Raw genomic sequence first — 19,037 nt, 5'->3', positions numbered from 1 at the left:
AACGACTGTCAACGGAAACAGCCGAAGTAGCTGGTGCGCCCCCTGCTGGTGACGTCACAGAGAAGTGACACTGTCAGATAAAAAAAGCGGGATTATTAGGGACTGTTCGTTATTAATGAGGGGGAGGGGTGGTGCAGAAAGAGGAGGCATGTTAGATACATTTTTTAACCCTGGGAATGTTTTTTTTTTCATTTTGGGTTTGAGGAGGAACATGGAACTTTAAATGTCTGTATTTTGGATTCAAAGGCATGTTTTCCCGAAAAATCGTTTTGTTTTGTTTTGTTTTGTTTTTTTTTTAAATCTTTGAATTATCTCTTTATTTTTTATTTTATTTTTTTTATTTGAGATTATTGATTTTCTTAAAAATTCGGGCTGATTTTTTAAAAATTTATATGAATTTATATGAAACAATAATCCCTCAATCATTTCAGTCATCGATCAGTCAGAAGTTAACCCCTCGGTCTCAGAGAAACAGGAAACTGAATATCTTTGACTGCTGGTCCCTAAACGTCTGCAGTCTCTCTTTGGACATTTTCACTGCTTTCTGATGTTTTACAGAGAGTCACTGTGAAAGTATCAGCTGTCAACAGAGCCCTTCATTCTGTCACATCATCAAGTCAAAAACTCCCAAAACTCCCACAAACTCCCCAAAACTCCTGAGAGAGACAGAATGTTGACTTTTTTTCACGTGTTTTTGTGTCTTTGTTCAGAAAAACAGAAACTGAGCTTCAGGCTGCAGTTTGTCAAAGGGAACGGTTCCCTCGGGTGTCGGGGGGGTTAATCGTGGCAAGTACAACAGATGCTGTGAACCTGAAGACGTGAAGAAGAAACAGTCCAACTCGTCTAAATGCAACACAGTTTATTTAACATCAAAACAGTGTGACATCACTTCCTGTTGACACCTGTCATCATGACAACACTGAGGCTAACACTGATGCTAATGCTAATGCTAATGCTAGTTGGCAGATTCAGAAACATGGAGGCGGGGCTACAGAACACTCTGCGTTACATCATCAACGTGGGGGCGGGGCTACGGGCAGGGGGCGGGGCTACAGCGTGCAGTTGGCCTCTGGAGAGAGTCGACATTTAGCCACCGTCAGGTAGGTCTCCACCTGTAAACACAATGACATCATCATCTCCATGACATCATCATCACCATGACATCACCTCTTCTTCCTCCTGCTCCTCCTCCTCCTCCTCACCTTGTGCATGTCCTTCTTGAAGCAGGCGAGGAGTTCGTAGCTCCTCCTCAGCGTCTCCTCTCCTCCGAGACTTTGATAGTAGTTTCCAAAGGGAGCGAGCTGGAGGGCGGAGCTGTCGGAGAACAGCTCAGCTCCCTCCTGATTGGCCTGCAGATCAGACAGGTGAGCTGATTGGACCAGGTGTTATCAGGTGTGTCTCTCTGTCTCTCAGTGTCTAGTGTCTCAGTGTGTCTCTGTCTCTGTCTCACTATGCATCAGTGTGTCTCTGTCTCTCTGTGTCTCAGTGTTTCTGTCTCAGTGTCTCAGTCTAAGTGTCTCTCAGTCTCTGTCTCAGTGTGTCTCAGTGTCTCAGTCTAAGTGTCTCTCAGTCTCTGTCTCAGTGTGTCTCAGTGTCTCAGTGTGTCCTCACCCTGATGAGGAGCAGGATTCCCTCCTTCAGCTCCGACAGTTTCAGGGAGATCTGGTTCCTCGCGCCTGCGGACAGAGAACGACTCGGGAACTCCCAGGACTCCACCAGCCGGTACGAGACAGACAGCAGCTTCAGGACCTGAGGACAGCCGGGGGACAGGAGACAAAGCCAGGGGACAGGGGACACAACCGGGGGACAGGAGACAACAGCTTCATATGGTGAAGTATCGTGTGTAGTTGTGTGTCAGAGTGTGGTGTTGTGTAGTGTTGTGTGTAGCTGTGTGTCAGAGTGTGTGTTTCTCACGGAGCTGCGTTGCGTCTCATGCTTGTCGATGGGGCTGATGATGTAATCAGAGTTACAGAAATCCTGCAGGAAGATTTTATTGAGCTGACGCTGCTCCTCCGTCTGCAGAGTGCTCTCCTAACAAACACCCACACACAGAAATACACACTGTGAGACACACACTGAGGACGCTCCGTCTGCAGAGCGCTCTCCTAACAAACACCCACACACAGAAATACACACTGTGAGACACACACTGAGGACGCTCCGTCTGCAGAGCGCTCTCCTAACACACACCCACACACAGAAATACACACTGTGAGACACACACTGAGGACGCTCCATCTGCAGAGTGCTCTCCTAACACACACCCACACACAGAAATACACACTGAGGACACCCTCTGAGGGACACCCTCTGGGGGACATGTCTGTGTCTCTTACGAAGTCGGAGAAGAGTCTCTGAGCACGCAGGTGGAGGTATTGGACTCTGCTGACAGCGATGGAGAAAAGACGCTGGACGTCTGTGATTGGCTGAGAGGAGACGCCCAGAGACAGCACCGACAGCAGGAGGAGGACTGGGACACAGACAGGTAGGAGACAGATGAGAGAGGGACAGCTTACAGACAAGTGAGAGAGACGAGTGAGGGACAGGTGGAAGACAGGTGAGAGAGACAGGTGAGGGACAGGTGAGAGAGACAGGTGAGGGACAGGTGGAGGAAAGGTGAGAGAGGCAGGTGAGGGACAGGTGAGAGAGACAGTGTGGGGGGCAGGTAAGGGATAGGTGAGAGAGAAAGGTGAGGGACAGGTGAAGGACAGGTGAGAGAGAAAGGCGAGGGACAGGTGGGGGACAGGTGTCTCACCTCGGTCCATGGCTGGTTGTTTCAGTTGTGATGTTCAGTTCAGATTTTTCAGGTTTTATAAACGAAAACTTTGATGATTAAATTCATCAAAAGAAACATGAAACCAAAAAAACAACCTGAGTGTGTGTGTGTGTGTGTGTGTGTGTGTGTGTGTGTGTGTGTGTGTGTGTGTCAGAGTTAAAGTTAACCCTTTAAATATGCAACATCATGTTGAGGATAAAGTGACGTCACTTTAGCAGGAAACATGACGACCATCAGATGATCAGCAGATATTGATCAGCAGAATTTAATCTGCAGATTCTGATCATCTGTCAGGATGACATCGCTGATATCAGAAACTGACATGACGGAAGTCGAACTAAATCACTAAAAAACACGCCCGACATCACAAATCAGAGTCCCCCAGAGGACCAGAATATGTCCCTCTGTCCTCAGGCCCTCTGTCCTCAGTCCTGTCCGTGGCTGCGCCTGCGTCGTGGGCCTTGGTTGCACTGATGCTGTGATCCTGCTTGACGCTAACTTCTACTGCCGTTATTATCAGTCATTTATTAATTATGTCTATTACTATTGTTATATGTTATGTTATTGTTATTATTGCTGTGCATCTCTGCCCCTCTCTTCCTCCCTCTCTCTCTTTCCTATATATAATTGTAATTGAATTGTTTTTTTATGACGTCTATTGCTCATCTGTCCGTCCTGAAGAGGGATCCCTCCTCAGTTGCTCTTCTTGAGGTTTCTACCATTTTTTCCCATTATAGGGTTTTTGGGGTTTTTTTTCTCAGTCGATGTGAGGGTCCGAGCACAGAGGGATGGTGCCTGCTGTAAAGTCCTCTGAGGCAGACTGTGATCTGTGATAATGGGCTTTATAAATAAAATAATTGACTTGACTCAGACCCTCTGTCCTCTGTCCTCAGACCATCACGGAGGAGACGGAAAACTCCCCCAAAAACCCTTTAATAGGAGAAACATTAGAAACCTCAGGAAGAGCGACTGAAGAGGGATCCCCATACAGGACCCTGACTCTGAGCTTTATCCAACAGGACAGTCTGAGACAGTACAGCAGAGTCCAGTACTGTCCAGCAGAGTACAGCAGAGTCAAGTAGAGTCCAGCAGAGTACGGCAGAGTACATCAGAGTCTAGAGGAGTACATCACAGTACAGTAGAGTCCAGTTGAGTCCAATAGAATACAGCAGAGTACAGTAGGGTGCAGTAGAGTACAGCACAGTACAGTAGAGTACATCAAAGTCCAGTAGAGTACAGTAGAGTACATTAAAGTACAGTAGGGGGTTTCCAGTTGAAAGTTGTTATTGTATTTTTAATGTATTTTTTGTGATAAACAGGAAACTGATGTAAATGTAAAAGAGTTTCCTGTTTTTAGAAAACAGAGTCAGATGTTTGATGTTTTCGTCCTCAGATATCTGAATTTATTCACTGATATGAGGTCAGTTTATCTCCAGCAAACTGAATTTATTCAGCGCTGACACTGATCCGAGGTCAGTTACATCATCAGCAAACTGAATTTATTCAGTGCTCCGTGAAACTGATCTGAGCAGAGATACATGTTAACCAGGAGAGACAACAAACAACAAACTGCTGACCTCAGACCAGCCGACGGTCTCTGACCTCAGACCAGCCGACGGTCTCTGACCTCAGACCAGCCGACGGTCGCTGACCTCAGACCAGCCGACGGTCGCTGACCTCAATAATCAAACACAGCGTTTCGTCCCTCAGGTTCGTTGTCAGCTCGCCTCTCTGAAATCTTAAAATCTAGATCAGTGATGACCGAGTCATGGAAAACCTGGAAGTCATGGAATTTGCAAGTAGGAATTTCAAGGCCTCTTAAAGATTTGGAAAAACGGATGTGCTCAAAGTCTGGCAGATTTTTAAAAAATCCAACAATTTTGGTTTTGACCATTTTTTGGCGAATAACTTGAGTCATTTTGGTGATTTAAAAAAAAAAACGTGTGCCGACAGGTTTGGAAGGCCTGTTTTCTTAAAAAAATCTGAGGTCGTTATTGTTCATTATTCATTGTTTATCGTGAATTCATTCATATTTATTGAATAATATATATTTAAGGACTATAGTCAATCGTCGTTTCAGAGATTGCATGGTCTTTAAAATTTGCCTAAAAGTCATGGAAAAGTCCTGGAAATGTCCTGGAATATAAATATATATATAAAAAGTCAGTTGATGACGGAGCCGTTGTGGTGGACAAACATTCACGTTTTCTTTCAAATCAAAGCTGTACTTTTGTGTTTTTAGGGAAAAGGACATTCCCATATAAACAGGCCTGCTGAGGGAGTGAAAGAGTTAACTGTACCTGGATTAGAAGAGCCTGAGCACCTGGAATAAATCTGTCCGATCGGAGGAACCGCAGAGCCGAAGGTTCAAATACTGGCTCAGTTTTTCCTAAAGAAAACCGATCAGAAAACTCAGAATTTATTTAGAGAAATCAATATTCACTGAGCGGAGATCGGCAGATATTCGTCAATTACTGATCAAATTAAATTAGATCAGATCAGATTAAATTAGATCAGATTAGATTAGATGAAGGTTTTATGTGGATGTATGAAGAGTGCAGGTCAGAAGTCGCCCAGCGGGGGGCGCCAGAAGGACACACACACACACACACACACACACACACACACACACACACACACACACACACACACACACACACACACACACACACTCCCTGTGACGTGCCTGTTTTTATTAAATCCATAAATAATACAAGTGATAAAAACAATAGGTCGACTTTAAATTTGTCATGAATAATTAACTCATATCAATAACTAAAGTCAAGCTTTAAAATCATTAAATATCTCCTGAAAACAGTAAAACATAACCAGGAAGATACATTATAAGCTGAAATTATTATTATTATTATTATTATTATTATTATTATTATCATATAAAGATAATCTGAACAGTATTTCTTATTTAACAGTTTTTTTCTTGTTTTTTAATTTTATTTTTTTTTAGATATTTTTGACTTTTGCCCTTTTTAGAGATCGGACAGCTGTGGCATGAAGGGGGAGAGAGAGGAGGGATGACATGCAGCAGAGGGCCGAGGCCCGGAATCGAACCCGCGGCTGCTGCAGCGAGGACACAGCCTCTACACATGGGGCACTCAATCTACCGACCGAGCCAATGGACGCCCCTTTTTCTCACGATGGACGGATGTTTATGAAAACCTCTGAAAGGCTGAAAATCTTTCACCTGATATTTTGAAATGTGGGAACAAGCAAGGTGTAATGATCCACTGATCTGCATCGATATATCAATTAAATGAGCAACGGTCGCGTAACACCAATGATGCTTATCATCCTGTCAGATGCGCCTTTATTTTGAAATCCTGTGTCCCCGTTGCACAGCGTCAGGCAGATGCCGGCGAGCAGCCGAGAGGAAGATGATGAGGAGAAGGTTACTTGCTCGGGAATAAATCAATCAGTCAGTTTGTTTTTGGAGAAACTCGGGGTTAACGGACAGATGAACAGAATTCGTACTCTGCCGGGTATCTCATTCTGCTAACTGCTGACAGCAGCATTAGCTGATCAGTTTCAGCAGTTTTAGACTGAAAACATGAGCATGAAGGCTGAATTCATCCGAGCTGTTCTGTCGGGAGATGCAGGGACTTAAACCAGCGGAGCGTCACAGAAAGCATAAATAAAACATGTAAACTGTTGAAGTTATGAGAAGAGCAAAAAGTCCACCTGCCGCTACGCACATTTATGACATGTAAAATGCCATAGGCTTATGCTAATAACATTAGCATGTTGTATTTGAGGGTAAATGTGACTTAAAAAAAGACAGTTGTTTCGTCTGTGATCCTCGACTGTTATTATTGAGACAAGTTTTATACTTTTGTTAAAAGGTCTTTTTATTCACGTCATGTTTTTTGGATGTCAGGAGAAGTTTGTCTTCAGGTTAGATCGCCCTGAAGTTTCAGGAAAAAGAGTTAAAATGAAAACATTTGTTCCAGAAAGCGTTTTTTTACAAAACGAACCAGTTTTAATTTTTTTCCAATTATTTATGTTGTTGTTTTTATCGTTTCTGGCCAAAAGCAAAGACAGAGGTGGCATCTTTCTCTGTGACCGACTGCGTTAAATGAGCAGATCATTTTGGCTCATATCAACTGCAGGCACCTAAATCGAAACCGAAATCAGAATTATATCTAATCAGACGATGTGATATCGTTAAATATATCTTTGTCCTAAGTATCAATATAATATCGTATCGTGATGAAACCAGTGATTTGCAGCTCTGGGAGATTTGAATCGTGCACCGGATCTTCATCAGGCATTTTCAAATATTAGCGAAAAAGATGAATATTTTGAAATGTATCAATAAAATAACGTCTCATGTTCCCTTTAAACACACGTGATGTTTTTTTGTTTTTAAATAAACGATGAACAGACAGAAACCTCCTCTCATAGATCTACACATCCTAGAAAAGTTATGTCGATTGGAACGAACGAGGATCTGAGCGGATTAAAATTATAAACTCCTTTTTAAAGGTTTCAAGAGTTTTAAGTTTAAGTTTTAAAGATGAGTCTCTTTTACTTACCCAGAATTCTGATGGAGATATTTTGGTTTGTTTTTGATTGGTTATTCTCGCTTTAAATTTCATAAAACTTTATTCACAAAAAAGATTTCAGTTGTTGAATTTCTTTAATTGTTGTCAGTCTGCAGAAACATTCACAGAGAAGAAACCGAAAACTGATTCACAGTTTCACTGTTTTCACGCTGTGAGATTTCCTGAGAAACTCACAACCGCTGAAACCAGAAACTCCACGTATGCGTGTGTGTTAGTATGTGTTGGCGTGTGTGTGAGTGTGTGTGAGTGTGTGTGAGTGTGTGTGTGATGTAATCCTCAGTAATGTGGCTTCTGTTGGCAGCTGCTGCTCTTCTTGTCTTACTCTTTGAACTTTGGCCGTTTAGATCAAACAACAGCTGCTGCTGCGCTGCCATCCAGCCGAGCAGGAAGTGTCAGACCTCCTCCACCCCGATACCCCTGAACCCCCGACCCTGGACCCCCAAACCCTGCACCCCGAACCCCCAAACCCCGACCCTGAACCTCCAAACCCTCCATCCCGAACCCCTGACCCTGGACCCCCAAACCCTCCATCTCGAACCCCGACCCTGGACCCCAAACCCTCCATCCCGAACCCCGACCCTGAACCTCCAAACCCTCCACCCCGAAACCCCAAACCCTCCACCCCGAACCCCGACCCTGGACCCCAAACCCTCAATCCCGAACCCCCGACCCTGAACCTCCAAACCCTCCACCCCGAACCCCCCAACCCTGAGCCCCCAAACCCTCCATCCTGAACCCCCAACCCTGAACCTCCAAACCCTCCACCCTGAACCCCAAACTCTGCACCCTGCACCCCGAACCCCCAAACCCTCCACCCCGAATCCCCAAACCCTCCACCCCAAACACCCGACCCTGAACCCCAAACTCTCCATCCCGAACCCCGACCCCAAACCCCAAAACCTCCACCCGAACCCCAAACCCTCCATCCTGAACCCCAAACCCTCCATCCCAAACCCCGACCCCAAACCCCCAAACCTCCACCCGAACCCCCAAACTCTCCATCCTGAACCCCAAACCCTCCACCCCGAACCCCGACCCTGAACCCCCAAATCCTCCATCCCAAACCCCGACCCTGAACCCCCAAAACCTCCACCCGAACCCTCCATCCTGAACCCCCAAACCCTCCACCCCAAACACCCGACCCTGAACCCCCAAACCCCCCATCCCGCACCCCCGACCCCAAACCCCCAAAACCTCCACCCGAACCCCCAAACCCTCCATCCTGAACACCCAAACCCCCAAACCCTCCTTTCAGGGACAAATCCTCCGTCTCCACCCTCTGGAATTAAGTCTGTAATGCTGCACCTGCAGACTTCCTCTAAAAACTATTAAACCAGGAATAAAAGGTGTGCAGGAGTAAAAGGTGAACAGGTGAGCAGGCATAAAGGTGTGTAGGTATAAAGGTGAACAGGTGAGCAGGCATAAAGGTGTGCAGGTATAAAGGTGTGCAGGTGAGCAGGTATAAAGGTGTGCAGGTATAAAGGTGAACAGGTGAGCAGGTACAAATTGTGCAGGTGTGCAGATGTAAAGGTGTACAGGTGTGCTTGAGGATAAAGAGCAGAAACATTTTCAGGAGCGTTTCAAGCTTTAATCACTTCCTTTTTTTTCCGGTCATTCATCATTCAATAATTTCAAATCGACCAATCAGCAGGCTGATGACACTCATCCACCAATGACATAAAGTGTTGATTTCGTCACCACAAGAAGAAGCTGCAGTTTGACAAACTTTGTCTCCGAGTGAATTCTTTCAGAAACAAAAGATGAAAAAAACAACTGATGAGTCATTTTCACAAAACTGCATCATCATCATCAAAGACACAAACCTAAAGTACGGCAAATAATCAAGAAATAAAAAAGGACATCAAGAAAGAAAGAAAGAAAGACAGAAAGCTGCAGGAAAATTCAGTCATTGATTTCACTTTCCTCAAAGAAAATCAGACTCTTTTCGTCCACTATCGATGATTGAAAATTTATCGATCATCTAACATCTATTTTCTGGACAGTTGAGTTTTTTGTCAGCAGTTATCAGGAAGCAGCCGCTGTGATTGACAGAAACAATAAATCTATTTCCTGACTGTCCAGAGCAGCGCTGGAATCTATTACAGAAAGTAAATAGTAGCTCTGGTCGGTTAGAGTTTCGAGGACGGTCTAAAGAGACAATGTCTCTGCACGTAATGTCAGGTTTTACTGTAATAAAGCAGTGTTTCTTTAAACCCCCCCGAGCCCCCCCGAGCCCCGCAGCTGAGTACGGCCCTGCTGTCATGTGACCAATCCTGTAATTGATTCGTCTAATTAAAGAACAAACAACCATAAAAACCGTTCTTCACTCTGAGCTCTGATTGGCTGCTTCACTGTGAGCTCTGATTGGCTGCTTCACTGTGAGCTCTGATTGGCTGCTTCACTGTGAGCTCTGATTGGCTGCTTCACTCTGAGCTCTGATTGGCTGCTTGGTGGTCATGTGACGCGATTGGTCACCTGAAATGTTCATCAAACAGGTTTGTGGTCGAAGCATCGCAGTGATCAGCCGACTGACAGGTGAGAGTCACCTGGTCTGATAACAGGAAGTGATGTCAAAGTGTCTCAGCAAGCCAAAAAAAAAAACCCCTTCCAGAAACCGTCAGTGCACACTGGAAATGACACGTGCGAAGCCAGAAGAAGAGAACCGGCGGCGGACCGTCGAGAGTCGTCGGTGGTTCAGGAACTAATCCGTCTCCGAGTCACTGAACATCAGACCATTGACTCCCGCAGGCTCTCATCTCGCAGGAAGTCAAAGGTGTTTGGGGGAGGAGCGGCATGGAGGAGAAACTCACTCTGAAGCTCCACCCGGGGGCGAGGTGCGTCCCCTGAGACGGGCTTGTCTGTCTCCTCGCCGTCTCCATACAGCTGACTGATTCGTTTACGCAGGAGTCCCTCCGCCTCGGGCGGTGGCTTCTCGTCTCGCCGTCCCTCCTTCTTCTCTCTGTATTTGTAGGACGCCAGTTTGACGGTCCGCTGCAGGAGATGTTTCCTGTACGCTCTCTGGATCACCATCGCCGCCACCTCTTCCTGCTTCCTCCGCAGAGTGCTACTGATTGGTTCATACGACACCTGGAGGAGAAGAATTCATTCGGAGAGACTTCAGCAAACCGCCGTCAGAAACAAATTCAAACCATATATGACATTATATATAACCTAATCTAACCTAATCTGGTCTAATCTGATCTGATCTGATCTAATCTAATCTAATCATCCAGACAGACGTCAATAAACCGCCGTCAGAAACAAATTCATACCATATATGACATGATATATAATCTTATCTAATCTGGTCTAATCTTATCTAATCTGTTGGAGTTGAACCTTGGAGGGGTTGTTGGCCATGAACTTCTCCTCCATGCTTGCTTTGAGAGTGTCCATTTCTCCTGATTCACCCAAAACCTGCAAACATGACATCACATGACATACCAGGATGTAAACATCATGAGACCGTCAGAACACGTGAGCAGGCAAACATGTGAACATGTGAAGATATGAGCAGGTGAGCAGCTGAACATGTAAACGTGAGCAGGTGAACAGCAGGTGCGCTCACCTGTGCAGTGAGGGCCAGCAGGATGTCCAGACAGTGGATCTTGTCTCCGGGGACAAGGGGCAGGTCCATGTGGATCAGTTTGATGGTGTTGGGTTTGGGGATCCTCAGAGGATCCTTCAGAGTATCGCAGAATTCGGACAGTTTACTGCAGACACAGGAAGTCAGATTAGGATTAATAAAACCAGATTAAAAGCCACCTGACAGGAGGGGAGCAGGCGGGACTCACCCGTACTGGATAAACTGGGAGGCGTCGGGGTCAAACTTCTCCCAGGTTTCATAAAACATCTCGAAGTCGTCCTCGCACAGCGGGTCGGCGCTCTCTTCTGTCGCCACGTTGAAGTTCTCCAGGATGATGGCGATGTACATGTTGACCACCACCAGGAAGGACATGATGATGTAGGTGGTGAAGAAGACGATGCCGATGGCCGGGCTGCCGCAATCCCCTCGGACCGTCGACCCGGGATTTTCCAGGTCGGGGTCGCAGTCTGGCGGCGTGTTCATGATGGGATTGAGCAGCCCGTCCCATCCAGCCGACGTAGTGATCATGAACAGGCAGATCATGCTGTTCCCAAACGTCTCAAAGTTAAACATGTCGTCGATCATGGCCTCTTTCCTCACGTACGCAAAGTTGGACATGCCGAAGATGGAGAAGATGAACATGATGAGGAAGAGGAGCAGACCGATGTTAAACAGGGCAGGAAGTGACATCATCAGGGCGAACAGCAGAGTCCGGATCCCCTTTGCCCCGCGAATGAGACGAAGGACTCGGCCGATACGAGCCAATCGGATTACACGGAAGAGCGTCGGTGAGACGAAATACTTTTCAATGATGTCAGCGAGGAGGAGGCCTGAGGGGACGAGAAGCAAAGAAACGTGAAAAAAAAAGAAAAAAGAAGTAAAGAGAAAAAAGTAACGGGAAAAGAAAAGTAAAAAGAAAGGGATGAAGATAGAAACTAAAAACAGTAATAATATAAAGAATAAAATGAACCCCACCTCTGATCAAATGTCGTATTTCCTAAAATTTAAGATCGATGAGAAGATTTCTGGTCATTGAACGTAAAAAGGATATATTTCGACTGAATGAGACGATGACATCAACACACGAGATGCTGACATCAGCAGACAAGATGCTGACATCAGCATACAAAACGCTAACGTTAGCAGACGAGATGATGACGTCAGCAGACGAGATGATGACGTCAGCAGATGAGATGATGACGTCAGCAGATGAGATGATGACGTCAGCAGACGGGACGGTGACATCAGCAGACAAAATGCTGATGTCAGCAGAGGAGACGATGACGTCAGCAGATGAGACAATGACATCAGCAGACAAGATCATGACATCAGCAGATGAGATGCTGTCATCATCAGACGAGACGATGACATCAGCAGACGAGACGATGACATCAGCAGACAAGACATGACATCAACAGACAAAATGCTGACATCAGCAGATGAGACACTGATGTCAGCAGACAAGACGCTGATGTCAGCAGACAAGACGATGACATCTGCAGACAAGACAATGACATCAGCAGACAAAATGCTGACGTCAGAAGACAAGACGCTGACATCAGCAGACAAGATGCTAACATCAGCAGACAAAATGCTGATGTCAGCAGACAAAATGCTGATGTCAGCAGACGAGACGATGACGTCAGCAGACAAGACGATGACGTCAGCAGATGAGACAATGACATCAGCAGATGAGATGCTGACATCATCAGACGAGACAATGACATCAGCAGACGAGACGATGACATCAGCAGACAAAATACTGACGTCAGCAGATGAGACGCTGACGTCAGCAGATAAAACGATGACGTCAGCAGACAAGACGATGACGTCAGCAGATGAGACGCTGACATCAGCAGACGCCGATTTGCCGACTTACCTACAATCGACAGGATGACGACCACAAAGTCAAAGATGTTCCAGCCAACGGCGAAGTAGTGCTGGCGGAGCGCGATGACCTTGAGGCCGCACTCGGAGGTGAAGATCACAATGAAGACGAGGTTGACCCAGTACAGGATCTGCTCTTTGTCAGCGCTCTGCTCGTCCGTCTCCACCATCATGGTCACCATGTTGAGGCAGATCAGCACCATGATGAAGATGTCGAAGACCTGCGTGGTCACCAGGTCGAAGACCAGACCCTGGAACTTATTCTGCAGAGACAGGAAGAGAAGAAACAGGCGTGTTTCTACCGACCGCTTTGAATTCAGGCGACAGGAAGTGAGTGAACTGACCTCGGGTCGGGGAACCGGTTTCTGAGGTTTCTTGGAGCCCAGTTTCTTCATGGCGTTGTAATATTTCTTCTGCTCTTCCGTCATGAAAATATCTGTTCCTCCCAAGTAAAGACCAAAGAAACAACAACAGTTAGAAACATATTAAAGAAAAGCATTTTCTATCAGGAGTGAAATAAAGCATCTGAACATTTTCTCCTTCAAACTGCAGCACACACACAACATTCCCCAAAAACACCACGTGGACTCTTTAACTCTCCATCTGGACAACCTTTTGACCAAACCGCCGTATCAGAGGAGGAGCAGGGTGGAGCTATGTATCGATAGTGAACAAGTTTCATTTCACTTTCATTTTCACATTATTGTGTAGCGTACGCTCGCCAGTAAAACAGAAAACAAGCCGAAGGTTTGTGTTCGATGAGCAGAGTGAAGGCGAGCGGCGAGCGGCGGGAGGTCGAGGGGACGTGAAGGACCAACATCATGTAAAAAAAAACCTTCGAAACATGTAGTCTTGATGAAGAAAGATGAGTTTTGAATCAGGAGAGAAACGTATCTTTGATTTTTGCTGGTTGAAGTTGTCAATGATGACTCCGATGAAGAGGTTGAGAGTGAAGAAGGAGCCGAAGATGATGAAGATGACAAAGTAAATGTACATGTACAGATTGTCCTCATATATCGGCTGGAGCTCCACCTGCACACACACACACACACACACACACACACACACGCACAAAAAAACAGTATGGTAACCACGGTAACCAGTGTCGGCCAGTTTTACTTGTATAATCTAAAATCCTAAATCTGATGTAAAGGTTTTCAAAGTCATTTTGTAATTTAATGATCTAACTAACAGTGTCACTATCAGATCCAGTATCAGTGTCAGTCGGTGTACCAGGACCACTATGAGTATCACTTCTAGTATCAGAACCAATAAATACATCGTGAAATGATGAGAAGGTGCACTGACGTCTCTGGAGTCCACGGCGGCATACATGATATCCATCCAGCCTTTAAATGTGGCCTGAAAGACACGAATCAGCATCAGTTAGAGATAAATATTGAACGTCCAGTCGTCTGCAAACAGTGACAATAAAAAAACAAAGTGAAACTTCAGCGACATTTACTAAATGTTGCTGAAGTTTCGTTTTGTTTTTTTATTAAGTTTCATTAAGTCTTTAATAAAAACCCTCCTGCTGTCAGACTGAGCGTCTCTGTGAGGCGTTCACACTCACCACCTGCAGCAGAGACAGGTAACCCATCCCCACGTTGTCGTAGTTGACCTTGATGTTCTTCCAGCGGACCTCGGTGGAGTTGGCCTCGATCAGAGACAAACACTCGCTGCGGTTGTTGACGACTTCATGGTTAAACACCTCCTGCGACGTCTCGTTAAAACAGAAATAAAACTTTCCTGCAAACAGGTTGACGCCCATGATGCTGAAAATCAGCCAGAAGATCAGACACACCAGCAGCACGTTAAAGATGGACGGGATCGCTCCGACCAGGGCGTTCACCACCACCTGGGGACAGACAGGGGACAGGTTCAGAGACAAGGAGACAGAAAGACAGGCTGAGAGACAAGGGGAAAGGCTCAGAGACAGGGGGACAGGAGACAGGCTCAGGGACAAGGGGACAGGCTCAGAGACAAGGGGACAGGAGACAGGCTGAGAGACAAGGGGACAGAGAGACAGGCTCAGAGACAGTTGAACAGGGAGAAAACAAACAGAAAACATACAGGAAGAGAGACACTTAACCCTTTAACAACTGGAGGTCACCTGGTCCCAGACGGACATGAGACACTACAGACTCCACCCCATCTACACCAGGCACTGCCAAAGACAGTTTCTGTCTGTCTGTCACTCTGTCCGTTGGTCTGTCTGTCTCTATCTGTCTCTCTGTGTCCCCATGTCTCTGTCTGTCCCTCTCTCTGTCCATCTGTTCATCTGTCTGTCCATCTCTCTGTCTGCCTCTCTGTTTGTCTCTCTGTGTCTCTGTCTGTCCATCTGTCTCTCTGTGTCTCTGTCCGTCCGTCTCTCTGTCGGTCCGTCTCTCTGTCTCTGTCCATCCGTCTCTCTGTGTCTCACCCTCATGCCCTCGAAGCGGGACAGGGCCCTCAGGGGCCTCAGAGCTCTCAGAGTCCTCAGAGACTTGATGGCCCCCAGCTCGGAGTATCCCAGGATGTTGGCTGTCAGAGACACCAGAGACACCTGAAAGACACAGCACACCAGGTGATGACATCACAGCACACCAGGTGATGACATCACAGCACACCTAGTGATGACATCACAGCACAGATGACCAATGAACAGAGAGACAGGCTGTCTTTCAAAGGTCGTCCTCCATGTTTGACCCTGTTTCTGTCCTGAAGCATCTGGACCTTTGCCATGGTTACCACTGTCCTACCATTACACTTCCAGTAATCGGAGTGATTGATCGTGCGCTTACGTCTACAATGAGGAAGTCGAGCCAGCACCAGGCGTTGGTGAAGTACGTCTTGAATCCGTAGGCGACCCACTTCAGGACCATCTCCACCACGAACACGTAGGTGAACACCTGGTCTGCGTACTCCAGGACCGTCTTTATGGCCCGCCGCTGCTCCAGGTAGATGTCCTCAAACGCCTGTTCACACAGTCACATGGTCACACGGTCGCACGGTCACATGGTCACAGTCACATGGTCACATGATCGTTAGCTTGCCATCAGTTAGTGAGCTGTGTTAATGAGCGACTCAAAGATGATGTCATCATGTTAAAAAGTGCTGAGTCGGTGAAAGATGATCTCACCTGTATAACATGTTAGTACTCTGAATGTCAGCCATTTTTGTAGTCCACTCAGCCATGCTAGCCGCTCAGTTTTGTTAGCGTCCTGCTGTCAGCCATGTTGTCTCCACAGGTTAGTACTCGCACTCTGCACACGTTCCTAAGAACCAATTTCAGACGTATTTTCCAACATTTCGACGTGCTTCACAGCAAGTAAAATGATCAGAAATATGAAACTGTGGCAGCCATGTTTCAATCAATACTCAGTATTGATAAGGTTTACCAGCGCGCCGCTGCTCAGCAGGATCATGAAGATGATGAAGGTCTCAAAGTAGTTGTGCTCGACGATGGAGAAACAGGTTCTCCTGACGTTAGACCACACCTTCCCTCTGCCCTGGGATGTGTCTATGTCCAGGAGCGGACAGCGTCGGTAACACTCTGAAATACATCCACACAGTACCAAATGTTTGGTATCTATCTATCTACAGTATCTATCTATCTATCTATCTATCTATCGGCTCCTTTTCTTTGAGAACCTGCTGCCAGCAGGCTGGTTTTTATTAACCCTCAAACTGCACAAACTGGAATTGTGAATATAAAATGCGCCTAATGGAAACACATCAGTTTAAAACAAAACCCTCCCATTTATCTCATAAAGTGTTTCCTCTGTCTTTAGGTTGTATTTCAGGCGATTGTAAAAAGTACATGATATCCATCCAGCTTTAAAATGTGGGCTGAAAGACACAAATTAACATCAGTTAGAGAGATAAATGTATAACGTCCAGTCGTCTGCAAACAGTGACAATAAAAAACCCAACCAGAATACGACTGTAGACGCAGTGAACTGCTGTCAGGTAGTTTCCATTAACTCTCAAATTGTGAATATAAAATACGTCAAATGGAAACACGTCAATTTTTCCTCTGGCATGAGGCGGCATTTCAGTAATTGTAAAAAGACATATTTGTCCAAACTGCAATGGAAACACCTTTTTTTGTCTTTTCTGGGTCACATGATGCTGTGTCTATGTGCTTGTCAGTAGGAACTGATGCAGCAGGAGCTACAAGAGCTGTTATTGCATCACATAACTCTGAGAACGTTGAGCGAAGTTTTGAATAAACAATTCCTTTGTGAAATCGTGGACTATCAGCTCCCAGAAATCCCTCATACGTGGTCGCTCCCACTTATAAGGAGCTTGCCTTTCCATCATGGCTACATAACACGCCTACGTGGCCTTGGATTGGAAATAATGACGGCTAGTTTGGTGGCTGCAATAGAAATAAAGCTGCTGCTGTTTTGAACATCCATCGCCATGATTACTGGGATGTTATCACCAGAGGAGAAGTCACATGACATCACTCAGTGGAAACACAGTCAGCTCCACGTTGAGTTTTATCCACATTTACTAAATATCAAGTTTTTGCAAATCTGTGATGTAAACTCACCTGTGACACAAAGGCAGCTTTTTATTCATCACTAATTGATTCCTTTTTATAAAAAACTTTTCCCCAAAGAGCTCTGAAGTTATTGTAGGAGCGAAAAGATGCTGAGTGTGACGTCAGGTGTGATGTCAGGTGTTCATACTTTCACTGCAGCAGTCCACAGGTGCGCTCTCATCGACATCTTCATCGTCTTTGTCCTCCTGAACATCAGGAAGTTTCTGCACCGTGCTGCAGACCGACGACTCGTCACACTGAACAAACACAGCAAAGACATTTTACACCAAAACCATCAGCCGGTCGTACACGTGTCCCTGTTGGACCTGATATCATGAGAGACTCTGGGGGGAGACGGGGCAGCTGCTCAGGTCACGTGACTTCATGCCAACATTCAAAAGTATACTCATCATTCGTATCAAAATTCAAATGAACGAAGTCGATGACCACAGCATGTTGTTTTTTCATGTTTATTGTAGTTTGGAGGAAATCTGTTAGAAAACTATTTTAAAGGGTAATTTTTATTATTTATTTAGAGTTATTTTTATTTGTATTGTTTTTCGACCTGATGGTTTGTCAGAGTTAAATGAACTAAATGAACCTCGAGTGTCGGAGCACCGCAGTGAATGTGAGAGTACAAAAACAAGAATGAGATGTTTGGTTTATAAATGTTAATTGTTTTTATTCAAAGACTACGTTTGTGTAAAGCCTTCAAACTGCACTGTATGATGATAACAACTGTTTATAAAGAAAGTAGCAAATTAATTGTTAATAAAATGTTTTAGAAGTCAGCATATGGACCACTGAATAAAGAGGAAAGAGTTAAACTTTTACACTAAAATTATTTTTTTATTAGATACAAACTGTCATTTGGAAACTAAAGCTCACATTGGAAAAAAAATCATGAAAGTCTGTTATTGTGACTGAGAAACATAAAAAAAAAAGAGAGAAATGAACTAATTTCCCAAAATACTTATCGTGCCTGCCCATTTAAGGGTTATATTATTGTAGATATTTATGTCCTTATTTATTATCAGGTCCATGTTTTTAAACAAATTTATACTGATATTTATATTCATATTAACATTTATGTCCATGTTTAAATTCATATTCTATTTATTTGTTATTTATTGGTGTTTTTGTCTGTGTTGTTTGCTTTTCTTTCTGTCTAATGTCTTCGGCGAACTCTCGGGAGTAAAGGTGAACAGTGATTACCAGGGAGCGCTTTTCCTCCTCCTCCTCCTCCTCCTCTTCCTCCTCTTCCTCCTCTTCATCATCATCGTCATCGTCAGGAGTCTCAAAGTCAGACTCGGCCTCGGCGATGGGGACCCTGAGGCAGGCGATGCTGCGGTAGTTGCTGGACAGCTTGCCATCACCATGTTTGGGGGACTTGACCTCTGACCCCAGCTGGTCAGAGGTCACAAAGGTCAAAGCCAAAAGCTCCTTCGTTGTCTTATTGTCTTCCTCACTTTCGACCGCTAACAATCAAATCCATAAACATGGAAAATCAGTAAACCACACAAAATGCACTCTGTCAGAAACACGAACCAAAACCAATTCATTCTAAATATTATTCAAAAAGGAAGAAAAAGGTACAAAAACCCCAAAAACAGAATACTAAACAACAAAGCAAGTGAATAAATCTCCATGGTAACAGATGGGCCTCTGCTTTCATGA

The 19,037-nt window shown here is 45.2% G+C and overlaps 2 protein-coding genes across 2 annotated transcripts in view; both read right to left on the bottom strand.

The window, feature by feature from the left end:
- Positions 1-1,111: 1,111 nt before the first annotated feature.
- gh1 (growth hormone 1) lies at positions 1,112-2,765 on the bottom strand. Its single transcript, XM_088069089.1, is given in 4 exon segments — positions 1,112-1,349; positions 1,612-1,749; positions 1,819-2,031; positions 2,337-2,765. Coding segments are annotated over 4 exon segments (966 nt in total). The 3' UTR covers positions 1,112-1,163.
- A 6,157-nt stretch (positions 2,766-8,922) lies between these two features.
- Positions 8,923-19,037, bottom strand: part of scn4ab (sodium channel, voltage-gated, type IV, alpha, b) — a 45,061-nt gene continuing 34,946 nt past the window's right edge. The window contains exons 19-32 of the mRNA XM_088090953.1: positions 18,576-18,838; positions 17,509-17,617; positions 16,210-16,364; positions 15,613-15,786; positions 15,252-15,374; positions 14,403-14,687; positions 14,138-14,191; positions 13,724-13,861; positions 13,174-13,278; positions 12,822-13,092; positions 11,151-11,772; positions 10,925-11,069; positions 10,696-10,773; positions 8,923-10,443 (exon numbers count right to left, since the gene is read on the bottom strand). Of these exons, the coding sequence (XP_087947079.1) occupies positions 10,084-10,443; positions 10,696-10,773; positions 10,925-11,069; positions 11,151-11,772; positions 12,822-13,092; positions 13,174-13,278; positions 13,724-13,861; positions 14,138-14,191; positions 14,403-14,687; positions 15,252-15,374; positions 15,613-15,786; positions 16,210-16,364; positions 17,509-17,617; positions 18,576-18,838 (2,882 nt within the window). The 3' untranslated portion in view covers positions 8,923-10,083. The remainder of the gene's footprint in view (positions 10,444-10,695; positions 10,774-10,924; positions 11,070-11,150; positions 11,773-12,821; positions 13,093-13,173; positions 13,279-13,723; positions 13,862-14,137; positions 14,192-14,402; positions 14,688-15,251; positions 15,375-15,612; positions 15,787-16,209; positions 16,365-17,508; positions 17,618-18,575; positions 18,839-19,037) is intronic.

This window comes from Plectropomus leopardus, chromosome 18 (assembly GCF_026936395.1).
Source record: "Plectropomus leopardus strain MGB_pleo_1.0 chromosome 18, ASM2693639v1, whole genome shotgun sequence".
Taxonomy (NCBI): domain Eukaryota; kingdom Metazoa; phylum Chordata; class Actinopteri; order Perciformes; family Serranidae; genus Plectropomus; species Plectropomus leopardus.
This window is presented reverse-complemented; position numbering and strand designations above follow the sequence as displayed.